The sequence below is a fragment of the Coccinella septempunctata genome, chromosome 2, assembly GCF_907165205.1.
Source record: "Coccinella septempunctata chromosome 2, icCocSept1.1, whole genome shotgun sequence".
Taxonomy (NCBI): Eukaryota; Metazoa; Arthropoda; class Insecta; order Coleoptera; family Coccinellidae; genus Coccinella; species Coccinella septempunctata.
Genome location: NC_058190.1, coordinates 17,869,976 through 17,889,560, shown reverse-complemented (window position 1 = coordinate 17,889,560; position 19,585 = coordinate 17,869,976). Strand labels below are relative to the sequence as shown.

The 19,585-nt window shown below is 39.3% G+C and overlaps 2 protein-coding genes across 2 annotated transcripts; one reads left to right on the top strand and one right to left on the bottom strand.

Moving 5' to 3' along the window:
- Nucleotides 1-6,073: 6,073 nt before the first annotated feature.
- On the top strand, nucleotides 6,074-7,165 carry LOC123307046. The gene has a single exon (XM_044889248.1). It carries the CDS (start codon nucleotides 6,074-6,076, stop codon nucleotides 7,163-7,165), a length of 1,092 nt encoding a protein of 363 aa, XP_044745183.1.
- Nucleotides 7,166-12,878: 5,713 nt separating this feature from the next.
- On the bottom strand, nucleotides 12,879-13,558 carry LOC123307045. The gene is made up of 2 exons (XM_044889247.1): nucleotides 13,500-13,558; nucleotides 12,879-13,260 (listed from the first exon to the last, which is right to left on the bottom strand). The coding sequence occupies exons 1-2, from the start codon at nucleotides 13,511-13,513 to the stop codon at nucleotides 12,879-12,881; spliced, it is 396 nt and encodes a 131-aa protein (XP_044745182.1). The 5' UTR covers nucleotides 13,514-13,558.
- Nucleotides 13,559-19,585: the final 6,027 nt, after the last annotated feature.

Sequence of the window (19,585 nt, the reverse complement as noted above, 5' to 3'; positions counted from 1 at the left end):
AAGTTTTTTTTGGAAATTAATGATGGCATTCAAGACAGGAAGGCATACATAAAAAAAAAAAAATCGTTATCTCAAACAGGAAAAGACAAGTCAATCCCACAGTCCTTAAAGTTCTTAAAATACGACACAAGGTTATAATCCGGGAGACACAGAAAAGAACTGTCATGTAAACCACAGAGCCAATTGTTTCACTTTGGTCTCAGCATTTCACTCTCACTGAATTCTTTCGACATATTAGAAAAACAATATATATAAAGGTGAACCATGACACATCAAAATCCCAAAATTTAAATTTATTTATTCATTTCTTTTCAGTCAATTTCACTCTCACCAAAATCGACACATCTCCTAAACTGTAACGGAGTCTTCTCAACGCAATCCAACCAGTTCCCTCTCACCGAACTGATCATAATGAATTAGGTAGGAATATATTGAACTTAAGTTATTGACGTCTCTCCTGTAATTCATGGAGTTAGATAGGCGTTTGATGTGGAACATCTCCATGAAAAATCTTTTGTTGGTGTTCTTCTCCAATTCAAGAACTCTGGTGGAATCGTAGTCAACAGGATGATCGGTCTTCCGGAAATGTTCAGCCAGGGCGCAAGTCTTGCTTGGAATTCTAGCATCACTTCTGTGTTGTGCAATTCTGCGTTTGAGAAGCTGGGAAGTCTGGCCCACGTACACCTCGGAGCATCCACCACAAGGTATGCTATACACAACTCCACTCATATTTTCAACCGTCAATTTGTCTTTTGTACGGCTGTACAATTTATCAACTTTAAATTCCGATCTGGGGATCATCCTTATTGTTGAGGTACTCAAGATATTAACCAGGGCATTCGTCACACTCTTTATTTGGGGAATAGAGGCATAGATGATCCTACCTGTATGTTCGGCCCCTACTATGGTGGATGCGGCAATCCCTTCATCTGTCGGTCGTACCAAAGAAGCAGCACAATGCATTAAACTCGACAACAATCTTCTGGCGTAACCATTTGTCTTCATCAAATCCGCCAACAACCTCAGATTCGGCAGTCTAAGACTTGGATGGGCGATCCTCTCAATGCGACTCTTCAAACCCAAAATCATATTCACCTTCTGTCTGTATGGATGATTAGAGAGATAATGAAGGTATCTCCCTGAGCTTGAGGGCTTTCGGTACCAATCCACCATCAATTTGTTTTCAGGTGTTCGAATAACTCTTGTGTCAAGAAACGGGACACTGTTGTTCGTTTCTTCCTCCAACGTGAACTGGATACTGTGGTGTTCTTGGTGTTCTTTGGGAATTAAAAGCGACTATCTGTATGTAAGCATGGGGTTTTATGCAGAAGTGAGGAGCAGTTATGGCAGAGAAGCGTGTGAGATGTTGAAATCTTGGTCGTCTTACAGTGTGAAGTTGGCATCGTACAGGAACCGAAGAATATTCCTTTTAGAATGCAAGAGAATGGGGTTACTCCCTAAGCATATGTCAGCCATTATGCATTACCTTTTCAGTTCGGCGTGTGTTTTGGTGTCATCGAGACAGGTCCACAAAATGTTGGAGAAATCACGTCGTCTCATCTTGCAGTTTGAGATAACTGTTACAGTTACCATGATAGGAAGAATGGAGGGTGAGTCTTCCAGGTTGTGGCAGAGGCTGGAGGAGTTGCTTCCATCAGGCATGCTGAATCGCTTTAAAGAGTACCAGTCTAGAAGGTATGGAAGGGAGTTTGATGCGGTCAAGAGGAGAAATCTGAAAAAGGTGGGAGATCTCTCAAACGAACAGTTGAGAAAAGTGCTACCACAAGAAAGGTGGGTCAGAAATATAAGTTCAACTGCTTTACCGGACAGGGTGTTAAAGTTCTTAGCATTGGGCCCAAATTTTAGTATTGAAGTTCCCATGAATGAGATCTCAATGTCAAGGCTATTATCAGATGTGGAGAATATTATAGATTTAAACGACGGACTTTCAGATGAGGGAAGAAACATCAAGCGTTCCCAAGCAGTAAATATAATTACCAATTGTGTAAAACCTAGAAGACATGCCAACACCGTTTTACAAAATGAATTTTATCATTGTAGAAGATACCTGAGGGAACATCAAGAGTTGTTTGTGTTGCGTGCTGACAAGGGGAGTGTTACGGTTTTGATGGACAAAAAACAAATACATGGAGCTGGCAAACAGCATCCTCATGGATGATCAATGCTACCAACCATTACTCAGGGATCCAACCACCTCAATACAGGGTAGGTGCAACAAGTTGATAAAGAGATGGGTTGACAATGGTTATATTACACAACTACAAGGCAAGAAACTATTCCATTATAACTCTGTCGCTGCTAGATTTTATGGTCTCCCGAAAATCCATAAACCCACCCTCTCGCTGAGGCCCATAATATAAACAATAAACACTCCCACATCCAAGCTGTCAATTTTTATAGCTGATATTCTATCAAATTCCTTGTCCTCCAGTAGAAATCGGTACCACACTCAAGATTCATTTTCTTTTTCCAACTTTGTTAGTGATTTTCAGTTACCTGAAGATTATGTCCTAATCAGTTTAGATGTTGTATCCCTCTTTACAAGCATTCCGGTTGACTTGGCGGTATCAGCCATTGAAGATAGGTGGGAAGCTATCGAAAACCACACAAGTCTACCTAAAGAGGAGTTCATTGATGCCATCCGCTTCCTTTTCTCAACGAACCTTTTTCTTTTTGATGGTGGTTTTTTCATGCAGATACTTGGTTCCCCTATGGGATCCAATGTCAGTCCACCCATTGCAGAGGCAGTAATGGATTTCCTGCTTGATTGCATTCTTGCACACATCCCGTTTTACATCCCATTAATTAAGAAGTATGTAGATGATATTATATGTGCTGTCCCTAAAGACCAGGTTAATTTTGTATTGGACATTTTCAACCAAGAACACCACAGTATCCAGTTCACGTTGAAGGAAGAAACGAACAACAGTGTCCCGTTTCTTGACACAAGAGTTATTCGAACACCTGAAAACAAATTGATGGTGGATTGGTACCGAAAGCCCTCAAGCTCAGGGAGATACCTTCATTATCTCTCTAATCATCCATACAGACAGAAGGTGAATATGATTTTGGGTTTGAAGAGTAGCATTGAGAGGATCGCCCATCCAAGTCTTAGACTGCCGAATCTGAGGTTGTTGGCGGATTTGATGAAGACAAATGGTTACCCCAGAAGATTGTTGTCGAGTTTGTTGCATTGTGCTGCTTCCTTAGTACGACCGACAGATGAAGGGATTGCCGCATCCACCATAGTAGGGGCCGAACATACAGGTAGGATCATCTATGCCTCTATTCCCCAAATAAAGAGTGTGACGAATGCCCTGGTTAATATCTTGAGTACCTCAACAATAAGGATGATCCCCAGATCGGAATTTAAAGTTGATAAATTGTACAGCCGTACAAAAGACAAATTGACGGTTGAAAATATGAGTGGAGTTGTGTATAGTATACCTTGTGGTGGATGCTCCGAGGTGTACGTGGGCCAGACTTCCCAGCTTCTCAAACGCAGAATTGCACAACACAGAAGTGATGCTAGAATTCCAAGCAAGACTTGCGCCCTGGCTGAACATTTCCGGAAGACCGATCATCCTGTTGACTACGATTCCACCAGAGTTCTTGAATTGGAGAAGAACACCAACAAAAGATGTTTCATGGAGATGTTCCACATCAAACGCCTATCTAACTCCATGAATTACAGGAGAGACGTCAATAACTTAAGTTCAATATATTCCTACCTAATTCATTATGATCAGTTCGGTGAGAGGGAACTGGTTGGATTGCGTGGAGAAGACTCCGGTACAGTTTAGGAGATGTGTCGATTTTGGTGAGAGTGAAATTGACTGAAAAGAAATGAATAAATAAATTTAAATTTTGGGATTTTGATGTGTCATGGTTCACCTTTATATATATTGTTTTTCTAATATGTCGAAAGAATTCAGTGAGAGTGAAATGCTGAGACCAAAGTGAAACAATTGGCTCTGTGGTTTACATGACAGTTCTTTTCTGTGTCTCCCGGATTATAACCTTGTGTCGTATTTTAAGAACTTTAAGGACTGTGGGATTGACTTGTCTTTTCCTGTTTGAGATAACGATTTTTTTTTTTTATGTATGCCTTCCTGTCTTGAATGCCATCATTAATTTCCCTGCTTATTGGTTTGGTGTTTTGCAGTTACACCTTGAAACTCTGTATTTCGGTTAGTACTCTTGTTCGAAGCATGCTACATCTGTCACGCTGTTTCCTTTGTTAATATTGTGTGTTTTTTAGAGTCCTGAAGAAGGTCCCCATCGGGATTGAAACGTCGACTAGATGAAATGAAGAAGAGTTATTTAATAACACCTATCAATTACCCACACCCCTTATCAATCTTTTTGTTATATATATATATATATATATATATATATATATATATATATATATATATATATATATATATATATATATATATATATATATATAATGAGGATAAATTCAGATGCATACCACCCGACGATATGAATATCGACAATATCGAATATCGAATAACTCTTGTGTCAAGAAACGGGACACTGTTGTTCGTTTCTTCCTCCAACGTGAACTGGATACTGTGGTGTTCTTGGTGTTCTTTGGGAATTAAAAGCGACTATCTGTATGTAAGCATGGGGTTTTATGCAGAAGTGAGGAGCAGTTATGGCAGAGAAGCGTGTGAGATGTTGAAATCTTGGTCGTCTTACAGTGTGAAGTTGGCATCGTACAGGAACCGAAGAATATTCCTTTTAGAATGCAAGAGAATGGGGTTACTCCCTAAGCATATGTCAGCCATTATGCATTACCTTTTCAGTTCGGCGTGTGTTTTGGTGTCATCGAGACAGGTCCACAAAATGTTGGAGAAATCACGTCGTCTCATCTTGCAGTTTGAGATAACTGTTACAGTTACCATGATAGGAAGAATGGAGGGTGAGTCTTCCAGGTTGTGGCAGAGGCTGGAGGAGTTGCTTCCATCAGGCATGCTGAATCGCTTTAAAGAGTACCAGTCTAGAAGGTATGGAAGGGAGTTTGATGCGGTCAAGAGGAGAAATCTGAAAAAGGTGGGAGATCTCTCAAACGAACAGTTGAGAAAAGTGCTACCACAAGAAAGGTGGGTCAGAAATATAAGTTCAACTGCTTTACCGGACAGGGTGTTAAAGTTCTTAGCATTGGGCCCAAATTTTAGTATTGAAGTTCCCATGAATGAGATCTCAATGTCAAGGCTATTATCAGATGTGGAGAATATTATAGATTTAAACGACGGACTTTCAGATGAGGGAAGAAACATCAAGCGTTCCCAAGCAGTAAATATAATTACCAATTGTGTAAAACCTAGAAGACATGCCAACACCGTTTTACAAAATGAATTTTATCATTGTAGAAGATACCTGAGGGAACATCAAGAGTTGCTTGTGTTGCGTGCTGACAAGGGGAGTGTTACGGTTTTGATGGACAAAAAACAAATACATGGAGCTGGCAAACAGCATCCTCATGGATGATCAATGCTACCAACCATTACTCAGGGATCCAACCACCTCAATACAGGGTAGGTGCAACAAGTTGATAAAGAGATGGGTTGACAATGGTTATATTACACAACTACAAGGCAAGAAACTATTCCATTATAACTCTGTCGCTGCTAGATTTTATGGTCTCCCGAAAATCCATAAACCCACCCTCTCGCTGAGGCCCATAATATAAACAATAAACACTCCCACATCCAAGCAGTCAATTTTTATAGCTGATATTCTATCAAATTCCTTGTCCTCCAGTAGAAATCGGTACCACACTCAAGATTCATTTTCTTTTTCCAACTTTGTTAGTGATTTTCAGTTACCTGAAGATTATGTCCTAATCAGTTTAGATGTTGTATCCCTCTTTACAAGCATTCCGGTTGACTTGGCGGTATCAGCCATTGAAGATAGGTGGGAAGCTATCGAAAACCACACAAGTCTACCTAAAGAGGAGTTCATTGATGCCATCCGCTTCCTTTTCTCAACGAACCTTTTTCTTTTTGATGGTGGTTTTTTCATGCAGATACTTGGTTCCCCTATGGGATCCAATGTCAGTCCACCCATTGCAGAGGCAGTAATGGATTTCCTGCTTGATTGCATTCTTGCACACATCCCGTTTTACATCCCATTAATTAAGAAGTATGTAGATGATATTATATGTGCTGTCCCTAAAGACCAGGTTAATTTTGTATTGGACATTTTCAACCAAGAACACCACAGTATCCAGTTCACGTTGAAGGAAGAAACGAACAACAGTGTCCCGTTTCTTGACACAAGAGTTATTCGAACACCTGAAAACAAATTGATGGTGGATTGGTACCGAAAGCCCTCAAGCTCAGGGAGATACCTTCATTATCTCTCTAATCATCCATACAGACAGAAGGTGAATATGATTTTGGGTTTGAAGAGTAGCATTGAGAGGATCGCCCATCCAAGTCTTAGACTGCCGAATCTGAGGTTGTTGGCGGATTTGATGAAGACAAATGGTTACCCCAGAAGATTGTTGTCGAGTTTGTTGCATTGTGCTGCTTCCTTGGTACGACCGACAGATGAAGGGATTGCCGCATCCACCATAGTAGGGGCCGAACATACAGGTAGGATCATCTATGCCTCTATTCCCCAAATAAAGAGTGTGACGAATGCCCTGGTTAATATCTTGAGTACCTCAACAATAAGGATGATCCCCAGATCGGAATTTAAAGTTGATAAATTGTACAGCCGTACAAAAGACAAATTGACGGTTGAAAATATGAGTGGAGTTGTGTATAGTATACCTTGTGGTGGATGCTCCGAGGTGTACGTGGGCCAGACTTCCCAGCTTCTCAAACGCAGAATTGCACAACACAGAAGTGATGCTAGAATTCCAAGCAAGACTTGCGCCCTGGCTGAACATTTCCGGAAGACCGATCATCCTGTTGACTACGATTCCACCAGAGTTCTTGAATTGGAGAAGAACACCAACAAAAGATGTTTCATGGAGATGTTCCACATCAAACGCCTATCTAACTCCATGAATTACAGGAGAGACGTCAATAACTTAAGTTCAATATATTCCTACCTAATTCATTATGATCAGTTCGGTGAGAGGGAACTGGTTGGATTGCGTGGAGAAGACTCCGGTACAGTTTAGGAGATGTGTCGATTTTGGTGAGAGTGAAATTGACTGAAAAGAAATGAATAAATAAATTTAAATTTTGGGATTTTGATGTGTCATGGTTCACCTTTATATATATTGTTTTTGTCCGGACGATATATATATATATATATATATATATATATCTGATTTTTGTCGATTTTGAATACTTTAGTTCCGGCAGTTGTCGCGTTGAACCAGGAGGGCGCTTTCACGCGTATATTGAGTTGTATATTTTTGAGCGTTCTACATAGGATCGGTCCTCCTCGATTATACAAAATTTTTCAGTACACCGTACTTTGGTCTTCCGTGTTTTCGGCAACACTGTATTTCATGAGTTTCTGTTTTCAATATCTTGTTCGCAGGTGTAAGGGGATAAGTCACGGTGAACTTATAGGAGGACCATTTGAAAACGAAACAGAATGTGGCGAATTGGTCACATTCGTTGAAAACGGCGATTTTTGTTTGAAGGGGGGCACTTTTTGTTTCATAATTTAGTAGTAAAATAGCCTTCCCTTGAACGTGGCAGCTCAACTTTTGAATAGGGAAGATAGGTTGTGTAATACCTCATATTATGAAAGCTTATCTTTGTTCTTTTTTCGAAAATCTTATCGAATTTGACTAATTAATGGATGTTCATAATATTACAGAATATTTTCTTGAAATTGTGAAAAAAATTTTATTTTAGAACTATGGGTTCTTAGACATTTAAGAAGTGAAATAGCCACCCCCTAAGCGGGGTGGTTATCCCTCTCGAATTTTCAATAGGGAAAAATTGGCCATGTGATATATCATTTGTAAGCACATCACTTAAGCTTTCTGATATGAAAAATCTATATTAATAAAAGAGGAACTATTACTTCAAAATGCTTTATTGTTCAAACGATCGCACCAAATTGGACAATTCTTTTTTTGTTGTGTTTATTATTGTTAGGGCAAGGTTTATATAACAAAATATTCCCAAAAAAAATTGTACAGAACAGAAAAAAAGGCATTCCTTTTTCTTACGACCAATCGAGCAATCACGATGAGTTAGTTATTATTATCTACCCTAGAAATAATTTAAATGGCAAAACTAGGTTTGCCGGGTCAGCTAGTTATTTGATAAAATTCAATAATTAATGGTTTTTCCTCGAATCACCTGCGATCTTCCATAAATTTTTCTCAAAGATGTCATATTCTTTGATTCTGAATTTCTGTATTTTTTAGTACTTGTTTCTGTTACTTCGACATTTATTGGCGAAGAATTTTCAATCTACAAATATCGGCACTTATTGATTTACCTCGTGTTCGGAATGAAACTGTTGATAATTCCTTATTTGTTATATCTAATTAAAGATTATTCTTGTGTCCTCCAGCCGTTTATTGCAATCAAATCACAATGAAACCACGATTTTCATTTCACTTAATTTCTTTCGTCGATTAGTTCAATTGTTTATCCTGCGTTCATTCGAAATCACAATACACACAATACACAATTACAGAGAGGCTGGAAATTATTTCACTTCTTTCGAAAATAACCTATGTGCTAAGCTAAGAGAACGGCTGAACTATTCAATAAGCTTTATTTGGATCGAAATGTAAATCGAAAGTACGTATTCGAGTTGATGGCATAGTTCCGAGAAACTGGTTCAGTGTGTAGTAAAAAGTGAAATGTAAAACTGAATGAAGGGGTGAATGTGACAGTTCTTGTTCCGGTGGCTCTCAATCCAAGATCGAGTACGAGGCAACTTGCAACAGAGTCTGGTTCTCAGCGTAGCATTTTGAACATTTCAAAGCGCCATAAATTCCATCCGTACAAATTCCATCTTGTACATACCCTGCAGATCTGGAATTCTGTTCATTTATTCATTCATTGCTGTTTCTCGTTACCAAGAATATATCTACAAAAAGACTGCAAAAAAAAATCCTTAGGGCTACTTGCGACTGTGTGCCCTACTGAGACTGAAAAAACCCACCCGTGACCCACAGATTGAGCATGTAGATACCACAGATATAGGTTTAAACTTTTAAACTATCTGAAGAATAAGTGATCAAAATCACACTCCGGGGATGGATAGTCACTGACCAGATCTGGCCGCCGCTGTATTTCTCTGGAGTCTCCATTATAACTGTGGACGAGAGACCTCCACTGTGATCTGTCTAACGCTAGTTGTTCCCAGTTATGATTGGTATTAACTGATATTAGAGATTGATGCAGTATATCCTCAAACCGCTTAAACCGCCTCCTGGTTTCCGAGCTCTCAGGGTGAATTCGCCACACAGAGCTTTTTTGTGGAGTCTTGTGTCTTGCATCCTCAGAATGTGGCCATTCCATCTGAGAAGGGACCTCGTTACTTGAGTCTCAATAGTTATACAACTTGCGCGCTGCAAGACTTCTGCATTTGAAACTTCATAGAACTATGTGCATAATTTGTCTCAGACGACGTTGTTTTGTTTGTTCAAGCTATTTAATATGTCGTCTGTAGAGCCTCCAGATTTCGCTTCCGTAAAGAAGCGTTAGGAGGACCACTAAGCAGCTGTTTGAGTCTTCAGATTGATCTCGTGATTTTGAAACACTCTGTCCTTTAGTTTCGAGAATGTCCGTGAGGCCGAAATACAGTTGTATATTTCTCTGTTCAGGTTAGCCAAAGAGTGTTAATGAAGCTTCCCAAGTATTTGAACTGCTCGACCTATCGAAGTTATACCGCTCGTGTTCGGTCGTCAGAGTCTCGTTTGTAAAAACTGCGAGTAGGTAAGGTTGGCATTTGAGTGGAGAGGCTTTAAAACGCATCCTTCCCCCTTCATCTTACATTCTGTTAGTCCCAGAACTGTCGACAAAAATCGGCAAGAGTTTTGTAATGGCTCACAATTGAATATGATTTAGTGTTGAGTATGTAGGTACATGAGTCACAACTCGCAAGTTCAGGTAGGTAGGTAGACACCTGTCAGCGACGCGCATTGCTGTATAAAAAATTACAATATCCGCATTTTGAGCGTATGCTGACTGCCTCTGTTCTATTCATCTAACTCTTCTATTCTCAAATAATATATGATAATTAAACAGTAAAATCATTTTCAGCCATTCTTCTTCTTCTTCTACGTGGGGTGCCCCACCGGGCTGAACTGAGGCCTCGTGACCCATTGTTCGTCCGATTGTAGTTGGAGAGACTTAAACTCCGTGACATGCTGACAAAAATGCCACAAGTCGACAGAGAGGTGTCTCTCTCACAATAGGAGTTGTGGGTGTTCTGTTTCCTAGGTGTGTCATCCTTAAGTCTTCAAGGTTGATACAGAAGAACAAAATGTGTTCAACTGTTTCCTCCGTGCTCCTGCACCAGCGGCACAGGGAAAAGCTAGTCAGTACCATTCTATTTGAGTGTTTATTAAACAAATGGCCAGTCATTGCTCCAGTCACTAGACTCAGTTGTTACCTCTCGAGAGCTAAGAGTTTTTTGACCTCAGGCACAGAGGGTGGTCTCTCAGTGAGAAGCCTCGAATGTGTAAGACCACCTCTCATGCTCCATCTAGAGGAAAATTTCAATTCAAAAACTGTGTGCAGTTTCAAGATTTGGGTCGACTTGATCCAATAGTTCCTTAGGAATTGAAATCATACTTAAGCGAATCGACCACTGAAATCTCAATTCCTATCTGAACTATCGAACTGAAATTCAACATGTGCATCTCAATTCGAAAACTGTGTGCAGTTTCAAGATCTTGGTCGACTTGATACAATAGTTCTTTAGGAATTGAAATCATACTTTAGCGAATCGTCCACTGAAATCTCATTTCCTATCTGAACTATCGAACTGAAATTCAACATGTGCATCTCAATTCGGAAACTGTGTACAGTTTGGAGATTTGGGTCGAATTGATCCAACAGTTATTGAGGAATTGACCACTGAAATCTCAATGCCTATCAGAACTATCGATCTGAAGTTCAACATGTGCATCTCAATTCGAAAACTATGTGCAGTTTCAAGATTTGTCTTTCGTCTATATTCAAAACTTAACCCGACACTTAGCGAATCAATCTGAATCTATATCTGAATCTATCTCTGAATCTAACTCTCTGAATGAATCTCTGAATCTCAATCTCTGAATCTCTGAATGTCTGTTTTCCGGAAAGAACAATGATTTTAAAGCTTCAAGGCCCACCCACATATCTGATTGGAAAACTTAGGGGATGTCTCTTTTACTTTTGGGCCAATGGGACTCCAGCAGTACCAAGTCTTGGGATGGTACTTACCCCGTCTTCAAATTGTCCCATCAATCAGCAAACGTCATCTGGCGTATCTCAATGTTAAAAAGAAGCTTTGTTCACGCCAGCGTCAATGACTTAATGTTACACATGCTGTTGCCATAAAGTTCAGACCTTTCTCTTAACATCTGTAGGGGTTGGCGATAAATCTAATTATCTATTGTTTCTATAGGAAACAGATTTCTTTAGAAATCTGCTTTTCTTCAAGGCGCAAATCTGTGACCTATTTTCTTCAACGAAAGACTTCGGAAAGTTCGAATTTCTAAAGTCTTCCATGAACGACAACATTTATTTACAATATTTACACTATTGTGGATCCTACACAAATTTCTCTAGTATCGGAAAAATTTTTTCTTTCTTCTGTACTATTTCTGCGTTTCCTAATTCTTTGAATGCTTTCTGATATACACTCGATTTCTGCAATATTTGCAAGTTATGCACGTTATGAAAAGTTCCTTGCTACGTACAACACAAATAATCCTAAAGTGTTTATGAAAAAAGTAGTAAGCTATGATCCATCGAATTTACCACCCTGCAAACGTGAACTACATCAACAATTATTGAGAACTGCCTACATTACAAATATATGGCGAAATTGTAATTTAAAAGAACCAACAATTCTTACACCTGAAAATAACGGTTGGAACTTAATTGATAGTTGTTACGAATTTAATTGGTTTGAGGGGAATACGGTTCCATCTTCTATATACGACATACTTTTACAAGGACCTGCTGATACTGCCACAGCACAATCGACTGAAACTGAGGAATGCATTTCAGGTAACATACAACTATTTTATTCCGTAACATTTAATACGCAGTCCTATGTAATTGAGCTTTATATTTAATTCTTAACAACCTTATTGATTCATTAAAATATTTTTTTTTACTATTTTCAGATGAGGAAAACATTGTTGAAGAATCAGATGATGATGAAAACAGTGATAGCGAAATTTCGGGTGATGCTGAAGAAAATGAATGTTAAAAATAATGTAGATTGCATAAACCCAATAAAATACATTGCATTTACTGTATTTGCGTTCATGTAACATTTCTTATTTGCACGCCCTTAGCAGCTGTCCCCTCGCCTGTCAAGGTCTTATGCTGTTCAAAACCGCCTGGCATTGTACATATTTACTCTGAGACGTTTACTTGAAAACATATAAAAATTTTAAGTATACAGGATAAAGTTTATTTTACCTCATCAACTGTACGTTTTCTAATTGATATGTCATATACTTCTGCTTATTGTAATCGCCTGTCAACTTTTTTCAAGATGTACAATAAATAAACTTTATCCTATTAAATTTTCAAATTTACAGAAACAAGTTTTGAAACTCAATTTACTTAACAGTCCAAAAAATAAAGGGGCTGATGACGTGCAGGGCTGACGCCTGCCAGGTCATGGCTATTGCTCTTAGCATGTCATAAATCGTAAGTATACAAATTTCTAACCTTACAGGGAGATCGTTACTCCCAGGGTTCACTAGCTCTTGGACTAACATTAGAACGGGTCATGAATGAGACAAGGCAGACATGTAGAGCATTACTGCAACAATTACCAGCGATAGCTCTCACACAGTCGCAGGATTGTGGGACAGCAACACCTGAGGGCCCGACACAAAGTAGATGGGTTAATTCCACACGAAGGGTGTCTTTTCCACACTTACCTGCACCGTGGATAAATTTTGACCGGCCAATTATCACAACACCTGCCAGATCAGAACCGGAGTCTCGATCAACAGTACCAACTGTTCCGGTACACAAATGGAACATCTCCTTTGATGGCACTGGTAGTGTAACCGGATTTCTTGAAGAAGTGGAGAGACTGGCTGAATCTCGTAAAGTATCCCTGGAACAAGTTTTTGAATCAGTGTATGAATTACTACGAAAGGATGCGAGGGATTGGTTCATTCCCCGGAGAGGTACTTTCGAGGACTGGGAGGATTTTGGCAAATAACTGAAAGAAGCATTTCTGCCAGTTAACTACGAGGAGAATCTGTTGGAGGAAATAAAAGGGCGAACACAAGGCCCTGAAGAAAAGTTGCTTCTATATGTTACCCGGATGCAGAACTTATTCCAGAAACTCACCTATGCAAAACCATCCGAGGTGGAGCAGATCCGGCTTATCCGACAGAGGTTGATCCCGCCCTTACAGCAAGCCTTGGCCTTCCAGGAGACCAAGACTTATGATGAACTTCTCCGTAAGGGAAAAGTTTTTGAACTGGTCCAGTGGCAGATGAGCCAGTACACCCGGCCACCCTCCAAACCAGGTTTTGTGGAAGAACCTCACCTGACGTACAGTCCCCGTCAACTGAACCGATGTCAAGCAAGTTTTTCTATGGATACCGGAGAGCAGGTTCACCCAACAATCGATCACAGGGAATCAGTACCGCCGACACAAGCCAACCAGACACGACTTTCTCCGCCGAGGGAAAGCCGTCCTGAGCCACCCAAGTCGAGAGAGTCAATAGCCCAGCGACAGGAATCACACCGTCCGACTTCTGGAGACAGGTCCGAAAGTCGATCCAGACCTGCAACACCGCCACCCCGCCGTCCAGCCGAAAATAACCACGCTGACCGGACCGAACCACCATCAGGGAGGAGAGTGTCCTTCCAGACACAGTGTTTCCGATGTGGTGGATATGGCCACATGCGTCGAGAATGTCGCAGGCCACCGAAGATCTTCTGTTCTCGATGCCAGAGGGAAAACATTCTCTCACGAGACTGTCCGTGTTCGGGAAACTGAAGGGGAGATTGGAGGCGGAGTCGACCACATCTCCCGGAATCTTGACTCCACTGGCACCGACTACCTGTAATGATAACCGTCCGTTAGTTGAGGTCAGAATAGCCGGCAAACACTTCCGGGCACTGATAGATACCGGAGCGACCAGGAGTTTCTGCAGTCAGGCCGTATCCGATCAGTGTGAAAGTAAAGGAATCACAGGACAAACAATGCACAACAGTTTCGCAGTAATAGCAAACGGACAAACCACCGTCACACCGAAACTGTACACCACCAACGTGCAAATTTCCGATTACACACTGCCTGTTTTGAAATTCTTGCTGGTACCAGATACCTTAGGCTCTCGTGATTCGGTCACACACGAGCGCGAGCTCAGGTGACGGGTTGCTGGGGCTCGAGGAAAGAATTATTAAGTTAGTTTTGAAATGTATACCTGATAAATGGACTGTCTGAATTTGTTATTGTAGAGAAGGGAATAAATAAATAAAAAAATTTTTTTAGTAGGGTTAAAGGAAGCTTTAAAGTTAAAGCGGCTTTAGGTTTGATTATGAAGCCGGCCGTAAGTTAAACTATCGAAGATCATTCTAAGAAAAAATCAGTTAAACTATCGATATCTAATTTATTCACAAGTACCATAATTTCACAGTTCTACATTAGAAATGGGTGCGAATCTCACAAATACTCCAGATGTGTTAAATATTTCAGGTGGATGCGCAAGGACAATACGTTACAATTATCATTGTCACTCTCGAGTGAGAACTTCCGAAAGCAAACTAATATATTCGCATTTTTGCGAAGCCATATTCCAAGAGTAACCCCATTTACAAACACATCTGTGAGATCCTGGCAGATTCAAACATGCTTCACTGATACTATTGCAAGTCACAGTGTTTTCCTCACATTCATCAATATCTACACATAATCCATGGCGAGAACTCCACCTGTACCCAAGCCTTGGACATTTGCAGCTTATATTCCATCTATTGAGAACAATATCGTTCATCTCTGTGTTTTCAGATGAAGTGTAGAAACATTGTCGAATACCTGTAAATATATTGATGTGAAAATTCAACTTTTATATCCGAAGAACAAGGCAATGGAAAATTTTTCAAAAAGGGTGACATCTATCATCTCATTCGTCTCTTCTCTCTGGCATCAGAACGTATATCAACATATCTAACAGTAGACTGATGGGCTGATGTCTGTCTACCTATTCATCGAGTTGTGTTCTTCTGTTAAATGTGCTGTCACCTCTGTCCAATATTGTGAATTGTGACATCTCTGTAGTTCATGCGGAGTTTAGAAGAGTTCTCGTGGTCCGCCAGTGCACAGCCACCTGTGTTCCTCCTAGAACACTCAGTAAACGCATAACTGCGCACAAGAGCGATTCTAGAGGGAGTGCCTATGAATTGGCGGACCACGAGAACTCTTCTAAACACCGCATGAACAAACATGGAATACCACAAAATTGGATAGAAACATAAAGTTCCTGGAGATGGTGAGAATCGCACAAGAACCCAACAGGATGAATAGGAAGACATGAATGGGATCAGCCTAGTCTACTCTAATTTGATATACATTGATGTCAGAAAGAACGGACACACCGAAGAGATAGACCCGGCACTGGAACAACAGCGTCCAAATATTCCAAATGACTGACCCCTACCTGTGATATGTTCTACCCAACAGCAGCTTACACCATACGCAACCCAGATTTTCATTATTGATTTTGTTGTCAATTTCAACGATTTTGAATGTTATCTCCAACGAAAGTCGACGAATAATTTGAGTTTTCAGATAGTTTGTTAATGAATAATGAATTAATGTTAGGCTAGATGGAAAAAAAAAACGGAATGATTTTGAATGAAGATAGGATTGCGTCTCTCTGGTTTCAACAGTGAAATAACCATTTTTCTCATGAACACATCTTTCAATAGATCAATCAAATGATAAGGTTCTGTTTACTTCAGTAGCTCGCCGAGAAGTGGAAATATAGCATTTTAGTCAAATACTTATTATGATTTTCGTAAAATCAGAATTCTATATACATTTACCCAAGAGGATTATTTACGAAGTCTCAGATAAAATCCTCATTAAATCTATATTAATAAAAGAGGATCTATGGTTTACTTCAAAATGCTTTATTGTTCAAACGATCGCACCAAATTGCACAATTCTTTTTATTTTTAGGGCAAGGTTTATATAACAAAATATTCCCAAAGAAAATTTTACAGAACAGAAAAAAAGGCATTCCTTTTTCTTACGACCAATCGAGCAATCATAGAGTACTTATAGGTTTTCGACACATTTTTGTTTATGGAATATCATCCACAGCACGTCTCCTTCACTCATATGCCACATTGTCACACAATCACGATGAGTTAGTTATTATTATCTACCCTAGAAATAATTTAAATGGCAAAACTAGGTTTGCCGGGTCAGCTAGTATTTTTATAATTTTCGTCTTTCGTCTTCAAAGTAGAGAAGGGGTAGACCGTTTTTTTTCCAACCAAACATCGGGTAATAACTTTTGAAAAAATAGTGAAACTTCGACGAGTTAACCTCGAACTGAAAACAAATAATCAAAAAAGCCACAAACCAGGTCTTGTCCCTCGTCAATTTTGCTTAACCGCTCATCATCCGACGTTCTACGCGGAGTATGGAGAGTAGAGAGAAGGAGAACGATCGCTGCTTTGAGACCACAGATTTTTTGTCCCCTAAAATATGTACCAATAGGGTAGTTCATGCTTTTGCCAACAGGCGCGCTGGCCATCACGAGAGTGCGAAATTTTGATTCAAACAAATTGTAGTTAGCTGAGTGAACTGTTTCCCTGGTGACGGATGATAGGAATATTATTATTTTCGATTTTCGATAAGAGAACAACATAAATATGACCATGGTGAAATGTTGAAGCGTGCGCTAGTGTTAGAGTGTTTTGGCATCGGAAAGAAAAGGAGAAGAGATAAAATTTCCGAGAGCATTTTTGAGAGAAAATTGGAAAAAAAAACCTTTTCTCAAGAATCGACTCCGAATCAATTTGTGTGTCAAGAGCACTTTTGCGATGAAGATATCAAAAAGATAATGGATTCATTATAAACGAAATCGAAATTGTTATCCCTCGTGAGAAGTTGACTCTTCTGAATAAGAATATCTAACCAATAAAACTACATGGTTCAGAAGTAAATATTCTTGAAGAATTTTGTTGGCATAACATAATATATGGTTTATATCGGTTCTCAGCTGAGTATTGGAAACAGAATCTACTCTAATATTTAAGTGATAAATTTGAGATTGCTACCTTTTGTTGTTTTGATGTGTACTACCCCTCACTACAGATTTATATAATTTTGAAGATTACGGTTAACCAACTAACATAGCTGCTTTCAATAAACCATGATAAACAAAAGTAGGTACAATTTTTTTGATCAGTGATTTCTTTTGAAATCAAATCAATCAAATCAATTGATTTCGACTTGTATTTTATTGCATATAATTCAGAGAACTCATATTTAATATAGATTTGAAGAAAGGTATTTGAAAAATCATCAGAAAAACCACGATGACACATAACCTAAAATAAAATGAAGGCTGTTCATTTCAAATTGACGCTTGCAATGCTTGCATCCCCACCCCCACCCCTTATCGACACCCGCTGCAATCGCAGCGACACCTATCCTACGTTTCCCGTTTTCGGGGACACATTTTTAGTACGTCGATCGTTCTCCTTCTCTCTACTCTCCATAACGCGGAGTTTGTGCACTAATAACATAGAAATCATAATATATATACTTACTCTAGAATGCTAATCCAGTTGTAAAAAATGCGGCGAAAACTTGACAGTTGTCGTTAAAGCGAATGCGCGACATTAGTTTATTTCAACTCGAACGTTGCCTAGACTTTCCTACCTTATGTCAGTCGAATTGTTTATCTGGTATAAATGTCATACAGGACTTCTAGTCGGTATTGAACACATGCATGGATGACTAATTGTGTTTATATATGCTTTGTTTTAGAAAATCAGTACAATGATGTTGCAGGTTTCAATGAAAATATATCGGGATCTCGGAGGTAACGTGTTATAATCTAAATTTGTCGATAGAGGTATTATTGAGTATTGTTTTTTTTTGCATTTATTATTTTTAAAATGATAGACAAGTACACAAGTACATTTCAGAAAATGTGACTTAAAACTTCTTACCTCTGAGCAGATCGTGCAACAGTGAAAAATCAAATGACTGAAAGAAAACGCGTTGTTGTCCGACATACCTTCGTTACATGAATTGCCCCCTCTTCATAAGATTCGATCGACAGAATATTCAGAAACTCGGCAACGTTCTACTAGAAAATAAACTAATGATGCGCATTCGTATTAACGACCACTGTCAATTTTTCGCCGCATTTCTTACTACTGGATTAGCATTCTAGAGTAGTAATATATAATATGATTTCTATGACTAATAACCGTTTTATTTGGGAACTGCTCAGGGGCTTGAAGCCCAGAGCTGTACCGATACATGAAGCACCAAAAAAAAAAGCGCCTAGTAACGTACCTATGTAGAAAACTAAGTGGCGCAGTTTACGCTCCGTGACGCATAAAGCTCATCCTCAAAGATTATAGAGTTAGAAGTTAGTAAAAGAAGCGACTACACTTGCTTGAGCGCCACCTGGTGGTTCAATTGTGTCACTGAGATGCTAAGAATATTCATTCGAGGGCCATTTGCAGCAACATAATTTGACTTGTTGAGATAAATTTACTAGAGTGAAGCAAAAACAAATCCCTTGCTGACGGTCAAAGTATTGAATGACATACCCCATCAGTTTTCGACTGTGAGAACCATATTATGTACTTTACTCTTTGAACTTATATACTGTATATAAGCGTAATTAGTAATAAGATATTTCTCTCCGTTTTAGTTAGTTCTGGTTTGATATTCATACAGACTATAGATCGACCTCCGATCGTTTGAATCAAAATACAGATTGTTTCACAAAGTTCGTTCCATTGAAGAAGAATTTATCCTAAACCAACCTAATTTCCAACAAGTTATGGGCCCAGCTTGCTCTGTTAAAAATAAATTCGCCTCTGTTAATTGCGAATATACCTTTCGTTCATGTAGTCGATCAGTGAAATAATAATAAGTTTCCTTCAACTATTGAGAATTGCAAATTTGGTAGTGCGTGAAGTAAAGTGAACTCGGTTGAAAAACAATATGTGCGTAGTTAGCTGATGATTAGCGATGAGTCCTACGAAAGAAGACGGAGTGTTTTTTAGTCACTAACAGAGTTGGATCAAGATGCAATAATCCATCACGATAAAGAGAATTAAGGTGCTAGAGAATGGGCATCTTCTCTTTCACATTGTAGTGCACGCAATGTTGAAATGAAAATAGGTATTTGTTAATATTGCGAATGCAGCATTTTCTCATTGTT

What these genes read in the sequence shown, in the direction of transcription:
- LOC123307046 (XM_044889248.1), top strand. Translation starts at nt 6,074, where the DNA reads ATGGGATCCAATGTCAGTCCACCCATTGCAGAGGCAGTAATGGATTTC.